General features: G+C 43.3%; 1 protein-coding gene and 1 long non-coding RNA gene across 8 annotated transcripts in view; one reads left to right on the top strand and one right to left on the bottom strand.

Moving 5' to 3' along the window:
- The window catches only part of LOC309654629, a 266,307-nt gene that overhangs the window by 201,866 nt on the left and 41,509 nt on the right, over positions 1-22,932 (bottom strand). The gene's annotated exons all lie outside the window — the stretch shown is intronic.
- The window catches only part of CRTC3 (CREB regulated transcription coactivator 3), a 126,524-nt gene continuing 103,685 nt past the window's right edge, over positions 94-22,932 (top strand). For 3 of the 7 annotated variants that reach the window (XM_082448692.1, XM_082448691.1, XM_082448689.1), the window contains exons 1-2: positions 94-5,060; positions 14,996-18,049. In XM_082448692.1, coding sequence (XP_082304818.1) covers positions 17,858-18,049 — 192 coding nt within the window. In that variant the 5' untranslated portion in view covers positions 94-5,060; positions 14,996-17,857. Of the gene's footprint in view, positions 5,061-13,035; positions 18,050-22,932 lie in introns of those variants that run through there. The other 4 variants (XM_082448694.1, XM_082448693.1, XM_082448695.1 and 1 more) reach the window with 4 other exon arrangements.

Genomic DNA, 22,932 nt, shown 5'->3' with positions numbered 1-22,932 from the left:
AGTGTCATTGTTAGCAGTTCCTGCAAAACAGTGTTAACTAGAGTGAGATTTAATAATTGAAAACCACAACAAAAACAACCCCTTCATAGTCTTTTTGAACCAACAAACGCCAAGTCAGCCATCTCAAAGCAATTTTTAACTCGTGAGTTCAGCCTTCTTAAATGTAAAATGCTTGAAGTAGCCTCCACATAAAAAGAACTGTGGGGGGGTGGGGAGGTGGAGAACTAACATAATGTCACTTAGTTCTTTTTTAATAATCCACAATTGTTTTTAATCATTATTGGTGAACACTTCAATGTCAGCTAATGGCTGGAAGTTTCAAATTACAGCAGCATTAAATGTTGTTTTATGACAGTAGCACCCTAGGTCATAGTGTGTCCCTCAGGGGACTTCTATGTTACATACAAGTCACCAGAAAAGACTAGGGGAAGTTGGATATGGAAAAAGTAAACAGCAAAAGGGAGGAAAAATGGTTTCCTTTTAAGTACGGCCCCGGGGGGCACCCTTACTTAAAATACAAATTCATACGGAAGCATCCTGTTGTGTTTTTGTTTTGTTTTTAATTTATTTTTTTGGCTGCATTGGGTCTTCGTTGCTATGCATGGGCTTTCTCTAGTTGCAGCGAGCGGGGGCTTCTCTTGTTGCAGAGCAGAGGCTCCAGGTGCGTGGGCTTCAGTAGTTGTGGTGCGCGGGCTTCAGTAGTTGTGGCATGCAGGCTCTGTTGTGGCTCGCGGGCTCTAGAGCGCAGGCTCAGTAGTTGTGGTGCGTGGGCTTAGTTGCTCCGCAGCATGTGGGATCTTCCCAGACCAGGGATCAAACCCATGTCCCCTGCATTGGGAGGTGGATTCTTAACCACTGCACCACCAGCGAAGTCCCATCCTGTTGTGTTTTTAAATTATGGCCAGGCTATATTGGAAAATCAGTGACAATATGAAACAAGGGGGGAAACGGAATAATTCTAAAGTAAACATAAGTGCAAAATTGGAGGTGATGGTTTGTGTGGGTGGCTGGAGATGATCCCACAGGCCTCTGAGGAAGAGGGACGTGGTCAGAACCTGGGCTTTCCTGGCAGTGGGCCCTTCTGGAAGTTACCCCTTTGGAGGCTGTTTCCTCCTTCCGAAATGGGGAGATGCCATCGAGTACATGTGTTACTGAAACCTGAAATATACGTTAACAGCTTATGCTCTACATTGGCCTGCAAAGAAACCGAGGGAGTTAGGAAGGTGCTTATCAAGTATAACGATGTTAAGTAAGGAGACCAGGATGAGAGGAAAATAAGAGGAGGAAGGTGGATAGCACCTGGGGTGATGCTGGGAGAGAGTGGCCACCTTGAGACCTTGCAGAAAGGAGCTGGGGTGCCTCAGCGGTGCTGCAGACACCGTGTAAACCTGTGTAAACCGAAGAGAATCTGACAAGACTACACCCCTCCACACATTTTAAATTTGGCATCCAAATATTTTGTTTAAATTGTATAGTGTGTAATTGCCAACATATTGTGAATTTCCAGGTAAAAATTACCTAACTTTTAAAGTTATCCAATGGAACCCCCTATTTTATTTTTTAATACTTGTGTGTTATTATTATTAATTGCAGATAGCACCTCACTGTGTATGAGGAGAAACTCCTCAGTAGAACACTGCAATGGAACCCCCTATTTTAAAAGGCACATGAACAAAGCCCTTCGTCAATTGGAAACTTGACATCTTTTTTTCTCTTTAAAACTCATGTGTCTATTCCACTTCCCTCAGAATTTTATTCTAATGTAATATTTTTAAGCTTAAGTCTTACTTTTGACCATCCTGTCATTATGTGTAATAAAAATTAAAATGTTTTATTTCCTGTGACCATAAGGCTGTTAATCCAGAAAAATACTTTGCATTATAATTATTGTTAATGCATTTTTGATCAAAGTAATCTTATATATTGTCTTGACAAAGAATTCTAAGACATTTGAAATGCATTTCTTAATTAAAGTTCTTAAAGTGAAGGTTTAAAAAACTTATGGATAAGTATTATTACTTGCTATAATGAGATAGGGCTCATGACCAATTCTCTTCCTATTTTTCACTTTTATAAATGTAAGCTTTGAGAACCTTTGCTGTCATAATAAGTATATGGAATGGAAGGTGTTTTGTGATAATGTCACCCATTTCTTAGGACTCCTTAGTTATAGCTCCCAAATCTCAACGAATTATAATAATAAATTATCACATGATCAGCATGATTAGGTCCTCTAGTTCTGTTGAAAGCCAAAAAAAAAAAAAAAAAGTTACCTAGTTTGGAAAAGAGTTTATTATCCAGTCTTTAGGTCATCCACTTCTTCGGGACTTGGGAAGTAGGCCAGGGGCTTTACTAAGACTTATTAAATGACTATGAACTATACTCATAAATCTTCTGACTTAGAGACAACTTATTTAACTTAATATGCTAATGATGCTTTGGGAAAATAGAAATATTTTAATACTCCTTTGGCACTACAATTTTTTAACTTTTATTACAGAAAACGTCTAACGTACAAACAGAAGGAATGGTATAATGAACTCCCTCGTGTCCACCGTCTGGCCTCTACAATTACCAATACAGGGTCAAACTTTTTTCTCTACGGTCACCCACGTTCCCTTGGGTTATTTTGACAACTCAGATACAGTATCATTTCAACCACAAATACTTTGGTATGTATCTCTAACACAGCGTTTCTCAATAGGGAGCAATTGTCCCCCCCATGAGACATTTGGCAATATTTGGAGATATTTTTTGCTGTCCTTACTAAGGGGTGCTACTGGCATCTAGTGGGTAGAGGCGAGGGTTCCTGCTAATGCACGTCTTACAATGCAGAGAACAGCCCCATCAACAGAAAATTATCTCGTCCGAAATGTCAGTAGTACCAAGGGTGAGAAATCACACTCTTACACTTAAAAAAAAAAATCCCCAAACCATTATCACACCTAAAAAATAAATTTGAAATATCGACTGTGCAGTCAGTGTTTACATTTCCCCAGACATCTTACAATTGCTTAAACGTTTCATATATGGGAATCAGGTGCCAAACAAGATCCCCACATTACATCTATTAGTTGATAGGTCTCTTAAATCCCTTAATCTATGAATTCTCTCTTTTTCATGAGTCTTGTATTTGATATTGATCCTATAGAATTTCTATATTCTGGTGTTTCTTATCACATTGTTGTGGATCGGACTCAGTTTCAACCTTTTGGCAAAAATATTTCAGAATTCCTATTACAGCACATCAGGGATTTATCTTTTTGAGACGTAAAGTCTGATCATTAGGTTCAAATGTCAGCTTGACCCATTTGTTATAAAGTTTCCCATGAGCTTTTCATCATATATCACAAGGATTCAGCAGCCACTGATAATGACTGACTAGATTTTTTATTTCATTAGGGGTTGCAAAATGGTGATATTCTATCATTCCTTCTTCATTTATCAGAATTTTTCTAAAAAGAATGTCCTATCATCAATTATTTGGTTACCTTGAAGACTATACAGGAAAGATGATGAATGCTGTTTCTCTCCCTTTATTTACCAGTTTTCAGAATAAGACTGTTCCCTAACATCTTCTAAAGTTGACCAGTGAGGTTTTGTTTTTTTTCAATCACATGACTCCTAGATTTATTTTTAATCAATATTTATTTATTTATTTATTTTTGGCTGCATTGGGTCACAGGCTTTCTCTAGTTGCTGCTAGCGGGGCTACTCTTTGTTGCAGTGCGCGGGCTTCTCACTGTGGTGGCTTCTCCTGTTGCGGTGTGTGGGCTCTAGGCATGCAGGCTTCGCTAGTTGTGGCTCGCGGGCTCCAGAGCGCAGGCTCAGTAGTTGTGGTGCACGGGCTTAGTTGCTCCATGGCATGTGGGATCTTCCCGGACCAGGGTTCAAACCCGTGTTCGAGCATTGGCAGGCGGACTCTCAGCCACTGCGCCGCCAGGGAAGCCCTAGATTTTTGATATATTTGATGTCTTTCAATCCACTCACGGCAGATATACATATATTTTTTTAATTTTTAATTTTTTACATGCTCAAATTGTCCCCTCTTGGGCCAGTAGAAATACCTTCAGTGGTGACCCCTGAGTTATTTTGTCATGACCCCAGTGTTCCAGCCACATCTTGTTACTTTTCTCACCCCAGAATTCTTTTTTTTTAAATTAACCTTTACTGGAGTACAGTTGCTTTACAATGTTGTGTTAGTTTCTGCTATACAGCAAAATGAATTAGCTATACATATACATACACCCCCTCTTTTTTGGATTTCTTTCCCATTTAGGTCACCACAGTGCATTAAGTAGACTTCCCTGCTCTGTACAGTATGTTTTCATTAGTTGTCTGTTTTATACATTGTATCAATAGTATATGTGTGTCAGTCCCAACTTCCCAATTCCTCCCACCCCCATCACCCCAGAATCAGCTATTTCTCCAAGGAGCCCTGGTTACTTTTAGTGGGAAAGGGTATTTAGAGAATATAGTCTGGGTGCTAGGAGCCCTCATCACTATTAGGTTGGTCATTGTTTCTGACTGTTTTCAATGGAGATAGTTTTTTAAGAACATTTCCTGAATTCATTATTTTCTTTTAATAAAATGCTTTTATCTTAATATATGCAGCTCTATGAAAGAAAAAAGTAATGATTAGTAGCATTTGCCAATTCCATGGTGTAAATACCTCCCCATAGCTGATTTCAAGCTTGACGCCATTGGTCACTGAATGTAGAGTTGGGAAAAGATGCTAACCAGCGGCTCTCATGAGCTGGTGCTAAACTACTGATTTTATTCCAAGAATAATAGGGAGCAATTGATGGATTTTAAGAAGAGCAAGAAATGATCAGATTTGGGCCTTAGGAAATGTGGAGCTGGATGGCGATAAGGAGTCAAAACTCAAGACAGGTTGTGCTAGCTATCTCCTGTTTGTCCCTCCAGATCCACCGTCTACCTTCCACTCTCTCTGTGCCCTGGGAAGCTGGCCTCATGGACTGCATCACTGTCTCCCTCTAGCTTCTGGTTGGGTTTGGCCAATGACAGGCACCACAAGGAAAATAAAGGTCTAAAATAAGGTGAGGTTAAGATTTATTTCTTCAGGTCACTGTGAATTGGCTGCCTCTCCCTACCAAAGGCCAGAGCTCCTATCAGGCTGCTCTCTCCAAATAAGCACCTTCTCCCTATTGCAGTAAGCAATCCCTCCCCAAGTCCCTTCAGGCCCAGTGCTAATGATTCCTGCTGTAACTAGGCCCGGGAGGTACTGCATTATCCATAAACCCTGCCCTGTTTCTTTATTAACTTTTCTTCAAATTGCCAGTTTCAGCGTGCCATCTGTTTCCTGCTGGGACCCTGACTGATACACAGGTGGACCAATTAAGGTCTCAGTTAGTGAGAGATTTGGTGGCCCGAATTGGATGGTGGTTGTTAGAATGAAAAGAGGTAGGTAAATTCTAGAGATATTTAGGAAGCAGAGTTGATTTACTGGATGTTGGAAGAGTGGAACCTTGTGGAACACTGGGCCAGCCAGTGCTCTATAGGAAATATTCTATGATCAAGAAAGTTTGGGAAGTGCTGTATCCCACCATTCTACTTAGAAGTCAAAACACACATGAATGTATTAAAAAGCTTTGAGGGGACTTCCCTGGTGGTCCAGTGGTTAAGAATCCACCTTCCAATATAGGGAACGTGGGTTCGATCCCTGGTCAGGAAACTAAGATCCCACATGTCGTGGGGCAACTAAGCCCGCACACCACAACTACTGAGCTCGTGTGCTCTGGAGCCCACCCGCTGCAACTGGAGAAGCCCACGCGTTGCAACTGGAGAAGCCCATGCGTTGCAACGGAGAGCCCTCATGCCACAATGAAGACCCAGAGCAGCCAAAATTTTAAAAATAAAAATAAATAAAAATAAAACAGCTTTGAGAAATCCCACAGCCAAGAGACCAGCTTAACTTTGGGCAGCCTAGCTTTCCCCAAATGTATTTGACTATTCAGTCCCACCCCTCCTACTTTTCAGGAAGCTCCTCTTAGCCATCTATGACACTCATGTTCCATGGAACACACTCTGTGAAATGCTGGAGAAAGAGGAGGCTAGAATAGAACCTGACTTTAAGCTCTCAATAACTGTTAAATATTACTTAGGAAACAAAAAATCAAAAATACTTATTTGTATATCACCTTTGCTAAAGAGTTTTGGATCCCATTCAACAATATGAGTTTGGTGAAATTATTTGTGAAACACTTTTGGCCTTAAATTGCAGTTATTCTAAAATTTGCCCTATTTTCTAGAAAATAAATTTGATATGATTATGTAAAAATGTATGCTTGCTAAACTTACTATATTGCTCACAGTCACTGGCCTTTGTCCCTGGAGAAACACATTCCCAGTCCCTATAGGTACAGAGGCACTGAGATCTGGATGGTGAGGGGAAATCTGGAGGTAGGGGTTGAAAAGGCACACAATTGAAAGGATGATGTAACAGAAATTAAAGGATAATTCCTCTCATAAAAAGCCAACTCAGAAAGACTAGGTTCCAAAAATTAAAAGAACCAGTGCCCAAACACCCTTTTCCACTAAAAGAAACCAGGACTGCTTGGAGAAGTGGCTGGATCTGGGGCTGGGAAGAAAAAGTACAAGATGGCCAGAATATCTTGTGCCCCAAAAGAAAAAAATACTAAAAAATGGATGGGGGCATATTAAAAGGCCACAGAAGCCAGCTTAAAGGTTAAAGCTGGGATAATTTAAATATAAAAATAGTAATAGTAACGGATTATAACCTAATTGGATAAAATAAGAATTCATGAGCCCATTCTAATATAAACAAATAAATGGGGAAAAGGCAAGAATCATTAATGAGTGCTAAAACTAGTTGGGTGCAAGTTTATTGAGTAACAAAATATTTATGCGGTCTCAGACTGTCTCCCTTCAAGAGTTGTATTGACTACTAATGGAAAAAATAGAAACTTTACAGTGGAGAAACCTGGCAGAGAGCATCTTAACTAAATGATCCAAGCTTAACATCAGTAATAGGACAAGTTGACATCGTGTGCCTCCTGATTGATAAACTATGAATGCAACATTGCTCCTGTGCTGTTCCTACCAAAAATGCATAATGTGAAACTAATCATGAGGACATACAAGACAAACTCTAATTAAGGGACATTCCACAAAATAACTGGCCTGTCACTTCAAAACTTTGCAAAGTCATGAAAGACAAACAAAAACTGAACAACTGTTCCAGATTAAAGGATACTAAAGAGACATGACAACTGAATATTGGGAGTGATCCTAGATTTTCTTTTGCCATAATATTATATTGGGACAGTTTGCAAAATTTTTAAATAATATCTGCAGATTAGATAACAGTGTTATATCAAAGATTATTTCCTGATTTGGTAATTATACTGTGGTTATGTAAGCGAATACCTTTGTTTTTATGAAATAAACACTGAAATATTTAGGGATAAAGGGGCATCATATCAACTTACTCTCAAATGGTTTAGAAAAAATGAACATATATAGAGAGAAAGAAATAATAAAGCAAGTGCAGTAAAATGTTAATATTTGGGAATCTGGGTAAAGAGTATATGGGAATTCTTTACATATCTGCAACTTTTCTGTGAATCTGAAATTATGAAAACATTAAAAGTAAAAAAAAAAAAAAAAAAAGGAATAAAAAGAAATGAGGATCTTTACCGAAGTGCATCAGGAATTGGCTGCAAGAAATGGAAAACAGACTTACAGTGATTTAAACAAATAGGGTTATCTTTGTTTCACATAAGTCTAGAAGAGAACAGTTGCAAGTGTTTGTTTAGCTACTCACAATACTAACACTGATCAGGTTGTTTTCTATCTTTGTGAATACTCGATTTGTTTTTATGCTTTCTCTTTTCATGGTTGCAAGAAGGCTCCATAGCTCCAGGCAGCATGTCTGTATTCAAAGTATAAAGGAGAAAGGGGCTAGCTGCAGCTAAATATGTCCCTTTTATCTGAAAACCAAAGTTTTCTGGGAAGCTTTCCAATTGGCTTTTCCTTAAGTCTCAATAACCAAGCTGGTCATGTGGCCAGGCCCATCTGTGAGGGAGCCCTGGAAGTGGCATCTGCCTTTCTGGTCTCTGTGAAAGAAGAGTGGAGGGAGGGTTTGCCATACCAAGAAGTCGATTACTTTCCATTTGAAAACCATAGCCCATAGTAATTCTTTGATTCACTCTGATTTCATTCTTAATGGCAGCATTTCCTAAGGTTTGACCCATAAACCACCTATGTAAAAGTCACCTTCTGTGATTTTGATCTTCTATAGGCCCTGAGCATTCCTGGACATTCTGACTGGTTATGCCACAAATACAAAGCTCTGATCATTCTTTTTTTTTTTTTTTTTTTTTAAAGAAATTCACGTTCTTTTATTTATTTATTTATTTATTTATTTATGACTGTGTTGGGTCTTCGTTTCTGTGCGAGGGCTTTCTCTAGTTGTGGCAAGTGGGGACCACTCTTCATCGCGGTGCACGGGCCTCTCACCATCGCGGCCTCTCTTGTTGCGGAGCACAGGCTCCAGACGCGCAGGCTCAGTAATTGTGGCTCACGGGCCCAGTTGCTCCGTGGCATGTGGGATCTTCCCAGACCAGGGCTCGAACCCGTGTCCCCTGCATTGGCAGGCAGATTCTCAACCACTGCGCCACCAGGGAAGCCCTCTGATCATTCTTTACTGGGGCATTTCTCAGGGTTGTGTTTGCAGCAAGCAACTTTGAGGGATGAGGCAATGCCTTCTGAATCAAAGAGCAGTTTGGTTCCTCTCTTGTGACAGAAGCCACTGCATGTGTAGGCGTCCATCTGGGCCCTTCTGCATCACCTCTGTGGGACTTGGTGGGCAAGAGGAATTGACACAAAAATGATGCTCATGCTGTTTGCTGTGCAGTGTCTCTGACCCAGGCATCTCATGCCTCCTGCCAGCATCCATGAATTAGTAACAGGTTAATGTACTAGTTTGTAAGTAGGGTAAAATTCCAGCCTGAAAGGGTAAACTCTACCACAGGCAAAGTTAATAAGGAAGCTTGACTATCTCTGGCTGGGCTCTGGGGGCGGGGGTGGGAAGCCCCTTGCAAAGCCAAAAACTTGGCCCTACATGGGTTTAGGGGCTGAATTTATGGTCTCTATGTAATAAAATTCCCAGGTCTAGTAATTGATTCCTATGCAGCTCATGGAACAAAACAAAACAACATTTGAGTCATATTCCCACTACCCAGGATACCCATGGGGTAAGAGAATTGAACCTTCCTAAAGATGAAAGCATAGTTAAAAACATTAGGAAACAATCCACCATAAATAAGAGCCAGCAAATACAACAAACAGGATTAGAGCTCCCCAAACTTGAAATAATAGAACTACATGCTGAAAGGAAATATAAAATTAGTATAACTAAAGGCATAAAAGAAGGAATAAAAAGATAAGAAAAGAACAGGACTCTGAGTAAAGAGTAGGCAGATTTGAAAAAGAACTAAATGGAGTTTGTAGATGGGAAAACAGTCCTTGAGGAAGAAAAAACTCAATGGATAGGTTAAACAGCAGATTAGACATGGCTGAAAAGAGAAGTTAGTAAAGTGGAAGATAGATCTGATGAAATTACCTAGAATGTAGCACACACACACACACAAAAAGAGTAGAAAAATATAAAAGGGAGGTAAAAAGACATGAAGGATAGAATGGAAATGTTTAATATGCATCTAACTGAACTTCTACAGGGAAAGAACAAATATGGAGAAGAAGCAATATTTAAAGAGATTTTAGAAAAATTTCTGGAACACTTGGAAGACATGTAGCAGGGTCTTCCAGTTGTTCTTCAGTATCTGTTTTCCTGGCATCTAAAAGTAATGGTCCTCAAAGTGAGGTCCCAGAGCAGGCAGCATCAGCATCACCTGAGAACTTGTTAAAAATGCAACTTCTGGGCTTCCCTGGTGGCGCAGTGGTTGAGAATCCACCTGCCAAGGCAGGGGACACAGGTTCGATCCCTGGTCCGGGAAGATCCCACAATCCCTCTTAGTTGCCGCAGAGCAACTAAGCCCGTGCACCACAACTACTGATCCTGTGCTCTAGAGCCCGTGAGCCACAACTACTGAGCCCACATACTTCAACTACTGAAGCCCGTGCGCCTAGAGCCCGTGCTCTGCAACAAGAGAAGCCACCACAGTGAGAAGCCCACACACCGCAACAAAGGGTAGCCCCCGCTCGCTGAAACTAGAGAAAGCCTGCGTGCAGCAACGAAGACCCAACGTAGCCAAAAATAAATAAATTAAATAAATAAATTTATATTAAATAAATGCAAATTCTCCCCACCATCCAAGACATACTGAGTCAGAAACTCAGAGGTTTCTGAGCTCAGAAGAATTTGAGCCTCAGAAGGTGCTCAGCAATCTGTGTTTTAAGAATCTCCCCAGTGATTCTGATGAATGCTAAAGTTTGAGAACCACTGTTTCATCATAATAGAATCCTGATTTTTAGTTGGACATGTCTACCTTGTATCTAGGTATGGCCATGTAACTAAGTTCTGTTCAATGGAATGGATATAAAAGGAAGTTCATGTAGCAGCTTATGAGAACCTTCCTTAAAGAGACAGAATGCATGTGCCCTTCTCCCTTTCTTTTCACCCTCCTGTGTATTGCTGCTTAGCGTGGAGATACTACCATCTTGTATCATGAAGGTGAGGGTGTGAATGGCAGAGCAACAGGATAGTACCTTGACTTTTACACAAGAGAGAAATAAATTTTCGTATTGTTTAAGGTTACTTTTTGGGAGGTTTTCTGTTACAGCTAAATCTAATTCTAAATGATATAGGTATTCAGATTGAAGTATACTGAGTTCCAAACAAGATAAACAAAACAAAAAATCCATATCTTGACATATTGTTACAAAACTGCAAAGTAACCGAGGAGAGGGCTTCCCTGGTGGCGCAGTGGTTGAGAGTCTGCCTGCCAATGCGGGGGACACGGGTTCGAGCCCTGGTCTGGGAGGATCCCACATGCCGCGGAGCAACTGGGCCCGTGAGCCACAATTGCTGAGTCTGCGCGTCTGGAGCCTGTGCTCCGCAACGAGAGAGGCCGCGATAGTGAGAGGCCCGCGCACTGTGATGAAGAGTGGCCCCCACTTGCCACAGCTGGAGAAAGCCCTGGCACAGAAACGAAGACCCAACATAGCCATAAATAAAATAAATAAATAAAATTAAAAAAAAGAAAAAAAAAAAGTAACCGAGGAGAGGAGACATTATCTACAAAGGAACAGAAATTAAGCTAAGAGCAACAGCAACAAAAGAGACCAGAAGACCAAAAAAAAACAACTCTAAGTTCTGAGTTTGACCTGAAAATAATTGATACTCACAGATAATGAGCAATTCTCTTACAATCTTTATTTTTTTATTTTATTTTATTTTTTGGTTGTGTTGGGTCTTTGTTGCTGCACACAGGCTTTCCCTAGTTGTGGTGAGCAGGGGCTACTCTTTGTTGCGGTGCACGGCCTTCTCATTGCAGTGGCTTCTCTTGTTGCGGAGCACGGGCTCTACGAGCACGGGCTTCAGTAGTTGCAGCACGCAGGCTCAGTAGTTGCGGCACGCGGGACCTAGGGCGCATGGGCTTCAGTAGTTGTGGTGTGTGGGCTCAGTAGTTGTGGCGCACAGACTTAGTTGCTCCATGGCATGTGGGATCTTGCCAGACCAGGGATCGAAACTGTGTCCCCTGCATTGGCAGGCGGATTCTTAACCGCTGCACCACCAGGGAAGTCCTACAATCTCTATGAAGAATGAAGAGGTATGAGAACAACTTAGACAACCAGGGGTCAGCAAACTATAGTCAATGGGCCAAATCTGTCCCACTGTCTGCTGTTGTAAATAAAGTTTTATTAGAATTCAGCCACATCCATTTATTTATGTGTTGTCTATGGCTGCTTTCATGATACAATGGCAAAGGTGAGGAGTTACAAGGCGACAAGACCAGATGACCTGCAAAACCTAAAATGTTTACTATCTGGCCCTTTACAGCAAAAAGTTTACCAATCCCTGACTTAGACAAATGATACATCTGAGTGAGTGTGGATTCCCATTTCCCTTCTATTCCTCTTAGGGGATGCTCAGATGGCGGTAGCAATGGTCAACAGGCCTGAGGAGCTTCAATATAAAGCTCCCAGTTTTAAATTCTACTCCTGCCAGAGCAGCCATATCAGCGCTTGGAAACAACTTAGGTCACGGTAGCACATAGGGAAATAATTTTGCCACTCTGCAAGCCAGGTCACTTGGGTCCTGATTCTGGGTCCAGGTTCACGGTCCTGAAATTCTTAGTGTGTCCAACTTATGCAATCTCTCCTTGCCTGTGCCTTTACTTTTAACTTTTTTTTTTTAAACCCTCCCAGCACTTCTACGTATAACTTTTAAGTTTCGTCCAGCTAGGGGCTTTCCCGTAGCAGGCGTAGCCATGTCCCCCTCCCCCCATCCCATGGACCAATGGTAACTGACAAAGCAGAACATAAAAAGCTGAAACCAAAGTGCCTGAGAACCAGGGGAAAGGGGAAAAGCTAATAAGAAGCAAGATGATTTACACCAAAGAACTTCAGAAAGAGGACTAGAGGCACCAGAAGAGGGGAGGGATAGAGCTGAAAATACAAATGTTGTTCAAAAGTGTATACGAGGCGCAGTTAGACACCCAGATCCCCTCCCCAACTGCTCAAAGCAACCTGATGACTCCTTTCCACCAGGAGTGTAGACAGGAGGTTAACTCTGGGGAAGCAGAGCGAGAGATGTTCTGGACTCAGGGTGAGGCAAAGAAAAAGCTAGAGTGAGGTGCTGTCTGAAAACAGAGAGAGTAACAGCAAGTCAACACATCAAAGAGTGAGACCCTTAGCTCTTTTTTTTCCCCACATGACTCTCAGAATGCCAGCAGTTTATTTATACTCCTGGATAGTCAACTGGAAGATTCTTTAGGCAGGAGAAACTGACCTGCCCAAGAGAAAAAACAAAACAAAACAAATTTTAAAAACTCCCCAGGGACTTCCCTGGTGACGAAGTGGTTAAGAATCTGCCTACCAATGCAGGGGATATGGGTTCATGCCCTGGTCTGGAAAGATCCCACATGCCGCGGAGCAACCAAGCCCGTGCACCACAGCTGCTGAGCCTGTGCTCTAGAGCCTGTGAGCCACAACTACTGAGCCCACATGCCACAACTACTGAAGCCCACGCACCTGGAGCCCATGCTCCGCAGCAAGAGAAACCACCACAATGAGAAGCCCGCGCACTGCAATAAAGAGTGGCCCCCGCTTGCCGCACCTAGAAAAAGCCCGTGCGCAGCAATGAAGACCCAACACAGCCAAAAATAAATAAATAAATAAATTTTAAAAAATAAAAATAATTGATATTTGTACCATCTTTCTTTTTCTGATTTTACTAGTAATACATACTTGTCTTTAGAATTGCATATAATTTAGAAATGTGTAAAGTGTAAGGTAAGTTTCCCAGTAGTCCCTACATCCCCAAAGACAACTGTTGTTAACCATATCTTGATATGTTTACAAAATTTTTTCTATTTAAGTATAACAGGTACTGGTTTGGTTGCTGTAACAAAGGCCAAAATAACAGGGCTTTAAACAAAACCAATGGTTATCTCTCAGTGATGTTATAGTCTAGAAGCAGTTTAGAGCTAACATTGTGGTTCCCCAGGACTGGGAACCCAGGTGCCTTTGCTACCATCATTCTGTCATTCTGAACACATAGTTTTCATCTAATGGTCTAAGATAGCTGCTCTTGATCTAGTTACCACATCCATATTCCAGCCAGTGAGAAGAAGAGGAAAAAGGCCATTCTCCTTTACATTTAAGGGCATGATCCCAAAGTTGCCTATATTTCTTCTGCTAACATCTGTTGGGTGGAACACAGTCACATGACCATACCTAGTTGCAAGGGAGAATGGGAAATGTAGTCTTTAGCTGACTTTAGCTGGGCAGTGAAGCACCCAGCTAAAGCTCAGTATTTCTTTTAATAAAGGAAGGAGGGAAGAATGAATATTGGGAGACAATCAGCAATCTCTGCTACAGAATATATAAAAATATTTATTTAAAAACATTTTAATTTCCAGAAACAAGGAATCTATACATATTTAGTGTCTCTGTCTTAATTATGAATGGAGTCAGGATCACCACAGGTTTGAGGAAAGCCTCTAGATGGAGACCAAAATGAACAAACTGAAAAACTCAGACAAAACAGAGACAGACAATACAAGGAGTAGAAGAAAATGTAAAAACAGAAATAACCTATAATTAATAGCACACCCATGAAATGAGTACAGGATGCTATTTTTAAAAATTTCAGAAATCAGGAAAGAGCATTCAGAAATTAAAAATACACTAACAGAAATAAAAGTTTAACAGAAGAGTTGAAAGACAAAGTTGAGAAAATTTAGCAGGAAATAGAACAACAACAACAAAAGACAGAAATAGAAAATAGGAGAGAAAAGATGAGAAAATTAGAAGAGCAATCTAGGAGATCCATTAACTGACCAACAGAATTTCCAGAAAGAAAGAACATAAAGAAAATAAAGAGAAGAAAATTATCAAAAAGATAAGACAATTTCCCAGAACTAAAGGGCATGAGTGTCCAGGTTCCACACACGTACCTAATGCCAGTGCAATGAACAACAAACAACAAAATCCCCACACCAAGGCACAGCATCATAAAATATCAGAACACAAAGCCTTCAGAGAATGGGGGGCAGGGGGAATGAAAATAAATAAACAATAACAGCCCTCAGAAAAACCAGGTCATCTACAAAGGAAAGGGAAACAGAATGTGAGTGGCCTTCCCAACAGCAACACTGGACGTGAGAAAACAGTGAAGCAATGCATTCAAAGAACTAAATGAAAAGGATTTCCGATGAAGAAGACTATTCTTAGCCAAAATATCAATTAAGTCTGAGGGAAAAATAAAAACATCTGCATACACACAAATTCTCAAGGCTTTTATCTTTTATGTATTCTTTCTTAGGAAACTATTGGAGAATGTCCTCCACTAACATGAAGCAGTACACAGAGCAAGAGGACAACTTGGGACACAGGAGGCAGAGGTCAGAAGACAGCAGATGAAGGGAACCCTCAGGATGATGGTGAGGTCATCCAGCAGATAGCAGTGCAGCAGGCCTGGAGAGCAACCAGTCCAGGATGGAGCAGGAAGGCAAAGTGCTCTAGGAGAGAAGTTCCCCCCAAAACTGATCATTCATGGGTTCAGTAATGTCTTTCACAATTCTGGGAACTTTTTAGAAAGAAGACCAGAGGCACCAGAAGAGGGGAGGAACAGGGCTGAAAATCCAAATACTATAAATCAGAGTTTGGGAAAGCATTTCTAACGAGTTGAGAGAAATCTAAGCAAATAAAAAACAAAGGCAGTTTTTAACTCAGAAAAGTTGTATAAAAATGGAACTATAGTATACTGTGTAAACACTTAATATTGACTTACCAAGAATTATCATATAACTACATTGAAAGAATGGGAGCAGGGAAAATCATATTTTTGTGGGGGGCACAAAAGAGCCAAAGCATCCTTTCCCATAATAGAAAATGAATAGTCAGCATCTAAAACTGAAAAATAATCACAAAACAGCAGGAAAAACTTATTACAGTGGGATTGGGCATTACTTCTTTTTAAAATTGTATGCCTTGTAAAACAATTGTTAAAAAAATCCACATGTATTTATTTGATTAAAAAATTAAATGGAAAAAGATTAGATTAACCATAATAAGAATAGAAGTAGGATGACTATCTTCCAAATTAGATAACGGAAACATGGAAATAAAAAACAGTCATTCAGTGCAATAGAATTCGATATGATAGATCCTTGCATTGGTGAATTGGTGGATGAAAATGGAGGATTTAGCTCAACACCCATTCCAGTGTCCTCCTGTGCCTTCCTATATTTCAGAAGCTGAAAGGCTACATTTCCTAGATGTTATTGCAGCTAGAATTCTGGATGCAATTTTGGCACTTCCAAGCCAATTTTCTCTCTTATTGGATTTGTAAGGTGGAAGTGAAGCTGAGACTGTGTATGTGCTGTTTCTATTGGTGAGGACTGTCAGATTTTTCTACAGTGGCTTCTTCTCATATGGTTCAGGAGGTGGCAAGTGTAGTGACAGCTCTCCAATTCAGTAGGTGGCTTCCAGATTTTAGAAGAGGCAGTGGCTCTTTTGGTGGCCTGGTTCTGCAGCATGTCTCTCAAGGTCATTTCTGAACCGTTCAACCTGGAGTCTGCTTCCTCAGCCCTCCAAACAAGTCCTTAAGCCATTTTATACCCTATACCCTTTTATACTTAAACTATCTAGAATGAATTCTGTTCTCTGAAACTGAACCCAATGTAACAGGAAAGCAGAAAATAAAATATAAAGAAAAAGCATGGTAGATGGCACGAAATAAAACAGAAGAAATAAATCCAGTTATACTTAATAAAACAAGCTAACCTCTAGCTAATAGAGATATGTTCTCATATTAAATTTTCTAAAAAAAAATCTATGAGACATATGAAAAATACAATGAAATACTACACAGTAATTAAAACAAATGAATCAACGCAAATGAATTTCAAAAACAATAGTAAATGGAAAAGGTTGCAAAAGGTTATTCAGCATGATGTTTAAAGCCAAATTTGGTATTTCATATGCAGTTGGTGGAGCCATACATCGTATATAGTAAAAGTGTAAAAACATGAATGTGAGTGATACGTACCAACTTGAGCCCGGTGACAATCTCTAGGGAGGAAGGAGAAAGAATAAGGGTCGGGTTTTACTTCTGTCTAATTTTCTATTTCTTTAATAAATACCAAGTAACTGAAGCAAAATGTTTTGATACATTTAATCTTGATAGTGGAGGGCGTAGGTGTCGCTAACATCATTTTCTGCACTCTTCTGCGTGTCCCTAATAGTTCCTAATTTACAAAACGCAGACACACTCTCAGAGCCGTCCAGGACATCTCTACACACAGCCACATCTATACGGAGAGGAGCTTCTGGGCTGCAGGAGAGGGAGAAAACCGTTGAGGCTGAGAAGCTAGTTATAAACGGGGAGTTGACGTCTGACTGGAGCTGGAGTCTGCAGAGGCCACGGATGCTCAGAAAGAGCCTGGAAAAGGGGCCGGGGCCGAGGAGCGAGGAGGGTGCCCCCGGCTCAAGTTCGGGCAACCCGGGAGATGGTTTTAGAAACTGAGATCCAGATTTAGTAACTTTTTTCTTGGGTGGGCCTGAGCGGACTGTCAGCGACACAAATCGAGGGAGGAAGCGGGCTGGGAGGCGGAGGACGGAGGGCAGACGTTAGGCCCCAGAGTGTGGGAACTAAGGGAGAGGATTGCTCAAGCGTAGGTCGCCCCGTTTTCACCCACTGAAGGAAATCAGCATAACTGGAAGGAAGACGGGCGAGAAGGATGTTAAAACTGTTCTAAAATTGTAACGTAAATCCAAAGGCCAGGACGTCCCTACGAGGGAGCGTTTTGGTAAAATGGTACCCTAGCTGCTCCCTCACGTCGGATGCGTTTTGCTCTGCTGACGGGGTTTCCTCGGTGTCTGCGTGGCGGGTCGCGAGCCCGGCTCGGAACGCCGGGGAAAGCCCTCCGGTGGCTGGCGCGGAGCCGGGTCTGGGCCGGGCGGCGGGCGGGCCGCGCCGAGGGCGGGGCCGGGCGCGCGGGGGCGGACCTCGGCGCGCTCCCGGCCGCTCGCTGGCGGTGGGGCCGCGGCGGCTCCTCTGCCGGGTCGCGCCGGAGGACGGGCTTCGGGCGGCGGCCGGGGCGGCCTGCGGACGGACGGGTGGGCCGAGGCGCAGGGCCCGCGCCTGCCGTCTCCCCCCTCCTGCCGGCGCCGGGCCCGCGCCATGGCCGCCTCGCCGGGCTCGGGCAGCGCCAACCCGCGGAAGTTCAGTGAGAAGATCGCGCTGCACACGCAGCGGCAGGCCGAGGAGACGCGGGCCTTCGAGCAGCTCATGACCGACCTCACCCTGTCGCGGGTGAGGGCCCGGGCCGGCGCGGGCGGGCGGCCACGGCCGCGGGCGGGCCCCGCGCGGCGGGTGAGAGGTCGCGGGGCCGAGGCGACGGCGGGGCCGGGCGGGGTCGCGCCCGCGGAGTGGAACCCGGGAGCGGGGCCGGCGGGGCCGGCGCGGCCGCGGCCTCGGCGCTTGCCCGCCTTCCGACACCCGCTGGCGGTTTGCTGTTGCCGCGGAGGTGGGAGGGTCGCGGGGCAGTGTGTACGAGGAGATGGGAAGGGGCCGAGCCCGGGAAGGCGGGCCGCCGAGTGAGGGCGGCCTAAGGGGGAGGGTGACCGGGAGCCCGGGGAGGAAATCACAAACAGCTCGGAGGCGGGCGGTGCGGCTTCTCACTGCTCCGAACATCCACCGCCCGCGAGTCCTCCCGGACGGCTCGGCGTGGAGGGCCCGAGGCTCCCACCCGCTCCTTCGGGAGAGCTCCGCGCACCAGTGAATCCAGGTCCGGCCCCGGGCTGGTTTGGGGTCTGTCTGGGTATCGAGATGTGATTCCATGTCGAGTGTGGGGCTTTGCTACTCTTCCTCCATGGAGGTGCTGTATTGGTCCGGTTTACTGACTTCAGCCCCGATGGTTCATGAGAACTGGGAAGGTGTACAGCGTTGCTGGTGACGGAGGAGGGTCCAGGAGGAATAAGGCGCCAGCCGGGACAAACACCCGGCGAGGTTAGGTAACTGTCGAGGGAGGCAGTGGAGGATGGAGAGCCAACAGGAGTGTCCGCGCAGAACTGCAGAGAAGGAGGGTCAGCGTGAGCTGGGCAGGCAGGCCTTGAGGATCCTGAATGCTGACCTTGAAGGACCGTCAGGAGGATGGGGGAGGATGTACAGAAGCGGGGGCGGGGTTGGGGGCAGCCTGAAGGAGAATTGAGAGCCGAGTCGCAAACTGGTGGCCCCTGGCTCGCTGAGCTGCAGACGCAATATTTTTTGGCCATTGGTGCTTGGGAAAACTTCTGGAGTCTGTTGCCGGAATTGGGAGATTTTTCATAGAAATCAAAGTTGGAGATTTTAGTGTACAATCAAAATTTCGTTCTTTCTCTCTATTTTAAAAATATATTTATATACATTTAAAATTGGGAGACCCGATAACACTCATCCTGATTTCCCATGTGACAACCAACTGGCTGGAGCTGGGTGATGGCTGCCCCCTCAAATGGAGCATGTATTCTCTGGTTGGCCACAGTTCACCCCACACCCTGTCATGATCCCCCACTCCTGAGGCTAGGTGTCACTTGCCATTTATCATATTTTTTTCCCCCACCCCCGTATCATATTTTTGATGGTGTTTTCTTTTAGCGAGGTTAAGGAGAAAGTGAAATACCTCTTGTACTTACATTTCTATCATGATGAGAAGAAATATATATAGATAGTGCTAAACCCTATAGCTCAGATTCTCTTGAGTTTAGCAAGCCTGATCAACTCTGCCCCATATGATAACTCAATTCAGCCACCACTTTTCTCTGTTCTAATTGCTATAAAATTATGATGTCATTTTGTCCTTCACCTTGTACAGGGCATTATTTACATGTTAATTCTGCGTATGTTCTTTTCTACTCTCTACCAATTGCAAGTAAAATAATAAATACTACTTGGCTCCACTGTGTTCATAAACACAAAGGCAAACGATAACACTGAATTTGCCTAGTAATGTTTGCTTATTTAAAATTTTAAGGGTAACTTTCATAATGAAATTATAAAACTGAAACACTTCTTGTAGAGAACTCGTAGATCCCCAAGCATATGTCTGAACCTCCAAGGGTCCAAAGATCTCAGATGGAGAAGAATCTATCCAGTTCATTATTGATAACCAGATGGCAGACATACTGATTTTCCATTACTAGCCCATGGTGGGCATGCTTATAAATGGAACAGACATCGCTAATCAATCTAGGTACTCTTTCCTTTCTGAGTCTGTGTTGGGCTTCGACTCTTTCTCCATATAATCAGAGTTAGTCCTTCAGAGTTGGAGTTAAATCCTATTTGTTTAGTTGGTGGGATAGATTAGATTATGGAGAATTTTTCACTCTAGCTTTAGGGGTTCAGCCTTACCTGGAAGCAATGGAAAATTTTTGAGAAGAGAATGCTAGGAGGATCAGTTCAATGGTGGTACCTGGGATGATAAGGAGAGGGAAAAAAGTGGAGGCAGATATGCCTGGAAAGAGGCTGTTCCTTTGTTCATTCATTAATTTGTTGGTACTTGAGTCCCCAGTGGGGGGTGTAGGGGTGGGGGGAGGTGAAGACGTGGTACCTTGCTTCAAAGATCTTATTAATTTGTCTAGCAAATACTTTTTGAGTCTCTAGTGTGTGCTGGGGGTTAGGATGGACACTGGGGATATAGTAGTGTCTCGTCATAGATTTTAGGGTTTAATGGGAAAGACATTCATTTGACAAGTCAGGACACATTTTGATGAATAGTACGAAAGGGGAACAGTTGGGAGTGTATGGTAGGGAGTCCTCACCTCTTCTAGTGGCGTAAAGGGTTAGTGGGAGTGGTGAAGGCATGTGAGGGTATATGCTTGTGTGTTGAGGAAGGGTGAGTGTTTTAGGCACAGGGGACAGGTTCAGCAAGGGGATGAGGAGGGTAATTTGAGATGAGGCATTCATGGGGATTTGGGACTTGATCCTAAGGACAATGGAAAGTCATTGAAGGGGTTGAACCGGGGGAGATTCGCATTTTGAAAGAATGCCTCTAGCTCCAGAATGTAGGATAGATCGGAGGAGGAGGTAGCAGGGAAATCCTTTGGAGTCTAGGAGATGTGATGGTGGCATTTGGCAAGGGTGGTAGCAACAGGGAGGCAGAGAGGTAAACAGACTGATACTTAGGAAGTAGAAAGGACCAGACTTGGTGAATGGATGAGGGAGGTGAGGGAGAGGGAGGACTCAGGATGATCCCTAGCTTTTGGACTTGAGCCATTTCAGGGTATCCTCCGCTAAGAGAGGGAGCGCTGGCAGGAGCAAGGCGAGAGCTGACTCAGTGTCAGGAGAGGCTGAGTTTGAGGTGCCTGTGAGGCATTTAAGTAGAGATGGGCCAGCAGATAGTTGTATATATGGTCCTGGAGCTCAGGAGAGAAGTCTAGACTAGTGGGAATCTTTGGTGTGTAGCAGCAGGAGTAGATTCTGCTGCCTAGGAAGAATTTCTAGAAAAGATCTTAGAAATTGGTGGCCTAAATTCTAATTTGGCCCTCTGATTTTTTTTTTTTTTTTTTCAATTAGGGCCAACAGTGAATATTGTGATTTTACATTAAAATCTGGACTCTGGCTTCTTTTGAAAAAAGAGATCATCTAACAACACTTACCCTACATTTCCGCATGGCAGCGATTGCCTGGAGTTGCATAGCCGCTGCCCCCCTTAGACAGGGCACGGGTGTGTCCTTCGGTTTGCCACAGTCCCTGTCACTTCCTATGGTTTCCTCACAGCGATTCTAGGCCGCTTCACTTACTTATCTTCCATACTTGGCACCCGTAGGCTTTTGAGTTTGTAACCCCTGCTATACATAGAGTGAAACATGGAAAGGGTCTAGGAGAAGCCCAAGGAGCTCCACCATTTAAAGGGGAGGTAGAGGAGGAGGAGCCAGCAAAGAAGACTGAAGAGCAACCAGAGAGGTAGGAGAAGAGCCAGGAGGATTATGGTTAAGAGGAAGGGATGTGGACCAGCCGAGCCCCGTGCTGCTGACTTGGTCTGATGTGATAAGGACGCGTTCTTTGGTCCAGTCATGTGGAGGTCGTTGGTAACTTGGTGAGAGCCACCGTGTCCACAGTGTGCTGGGTGGAAGGGAGGTTGTGAGGCACTGAGGCCTTGAATGGAGGAAGTGGGACAGGGTTGGGAACTTGTTCAAGAAGTTTGGCTTTGAAGGACAACTGGTAGTGTTGAGAAACCACATGATCAATAGCACATCAACCTGGAGTGTTAATTTTGCTGGAATATTTGGGAAAAACTACTACTTTTATATTAAAACAAACAATAGATACGTTATGGCATAGTGAGGCCTCAGAGAGGAATAGAGGAGACTAGAAAGATTAGATTTGGGCTGAATATGGAGCGTTATCTCTTTGCCAGCCACTGTGCTGATCACTTTACATTCATTATCTCATGTAGTTCTCACAGTAACCCTGTGGACTGTGTATCTGGAGCGATCCTCATTTTGTGGGAGAGCAAACAGACTTGAGACGTAAGGTTGCATGGCTGGTAAGAGGCAGAGCTGGGGTTTGATTATGGTTGTCACACTGAATGTCTATATACTCAACTGCTTTTTCTCCCCTATTAGGATATCTAATTGTACCAGCGGCATTTGTTGAAAACAGTTTTCCTTCTCCATTGAATTGCTCTGACACTTGTCAAAAATCAACTGGCCATGTATACGTCGGTCTATTTTTGGACTCTCTCCTGTTCTATTGATCTGTTCATCTCTCTTTTGAACAATAGCACATTGCCTGGATTATGATAGCTTTATAGTCAGTCTTGAAATGAGGTAACTCAAGTCTTCCACCTTTACTGTTCTTAAAAATTGCTTTGGCTACTCTAGGTCATTCGCACATCTACATATTTTAGAATTATCAATTTCTGTGAAAAGGCCTGCTGGGATTGTGTTGACTATTACAAGACTTTTTCAAAAAGGAATTAGTGAGACTTAGATCTCATTTCATATAGACATTGGAGGAAATTCCACTAAAAGTGTGTGACTATAGGCTAAAAGTTGCTAACTCAAGGTACTGGGTGAGGCAGATCAGGAAAATGAGTGGAGGGGCGAGGAATGAGATGGTAAATGGTAGCTGATCTTGGGCCATAGTGGAGGAGTAACAGGGTACAGTGAGGACACGGGCAAACTGGAGAACCCAAGCCCTGTCTAAGGGGGCAGGCACTTCTCAGCTCCACGCATTGTTGCCATGAAGAATATGGGTTCAGTGCCGTTAGATCT

Source organism: Balaenoptera physalus, assembly GCF_965194825.1.
Source record: "Balaenoptera physalus genome assembly, chromosome: 2".
Classification (NCBI taxonomy): Eukaryota; Metazoa; Chordata; class Mammalia; order Artiodactyla; family Balaenopteridae; genus Balaenoptera; species Balaenoptera physalus.
The sequence above is the reverse complement of the archived record's forward strand: the minus strand, read 5'-3'. Positions and strand labels throughout refer to the sequence as shown.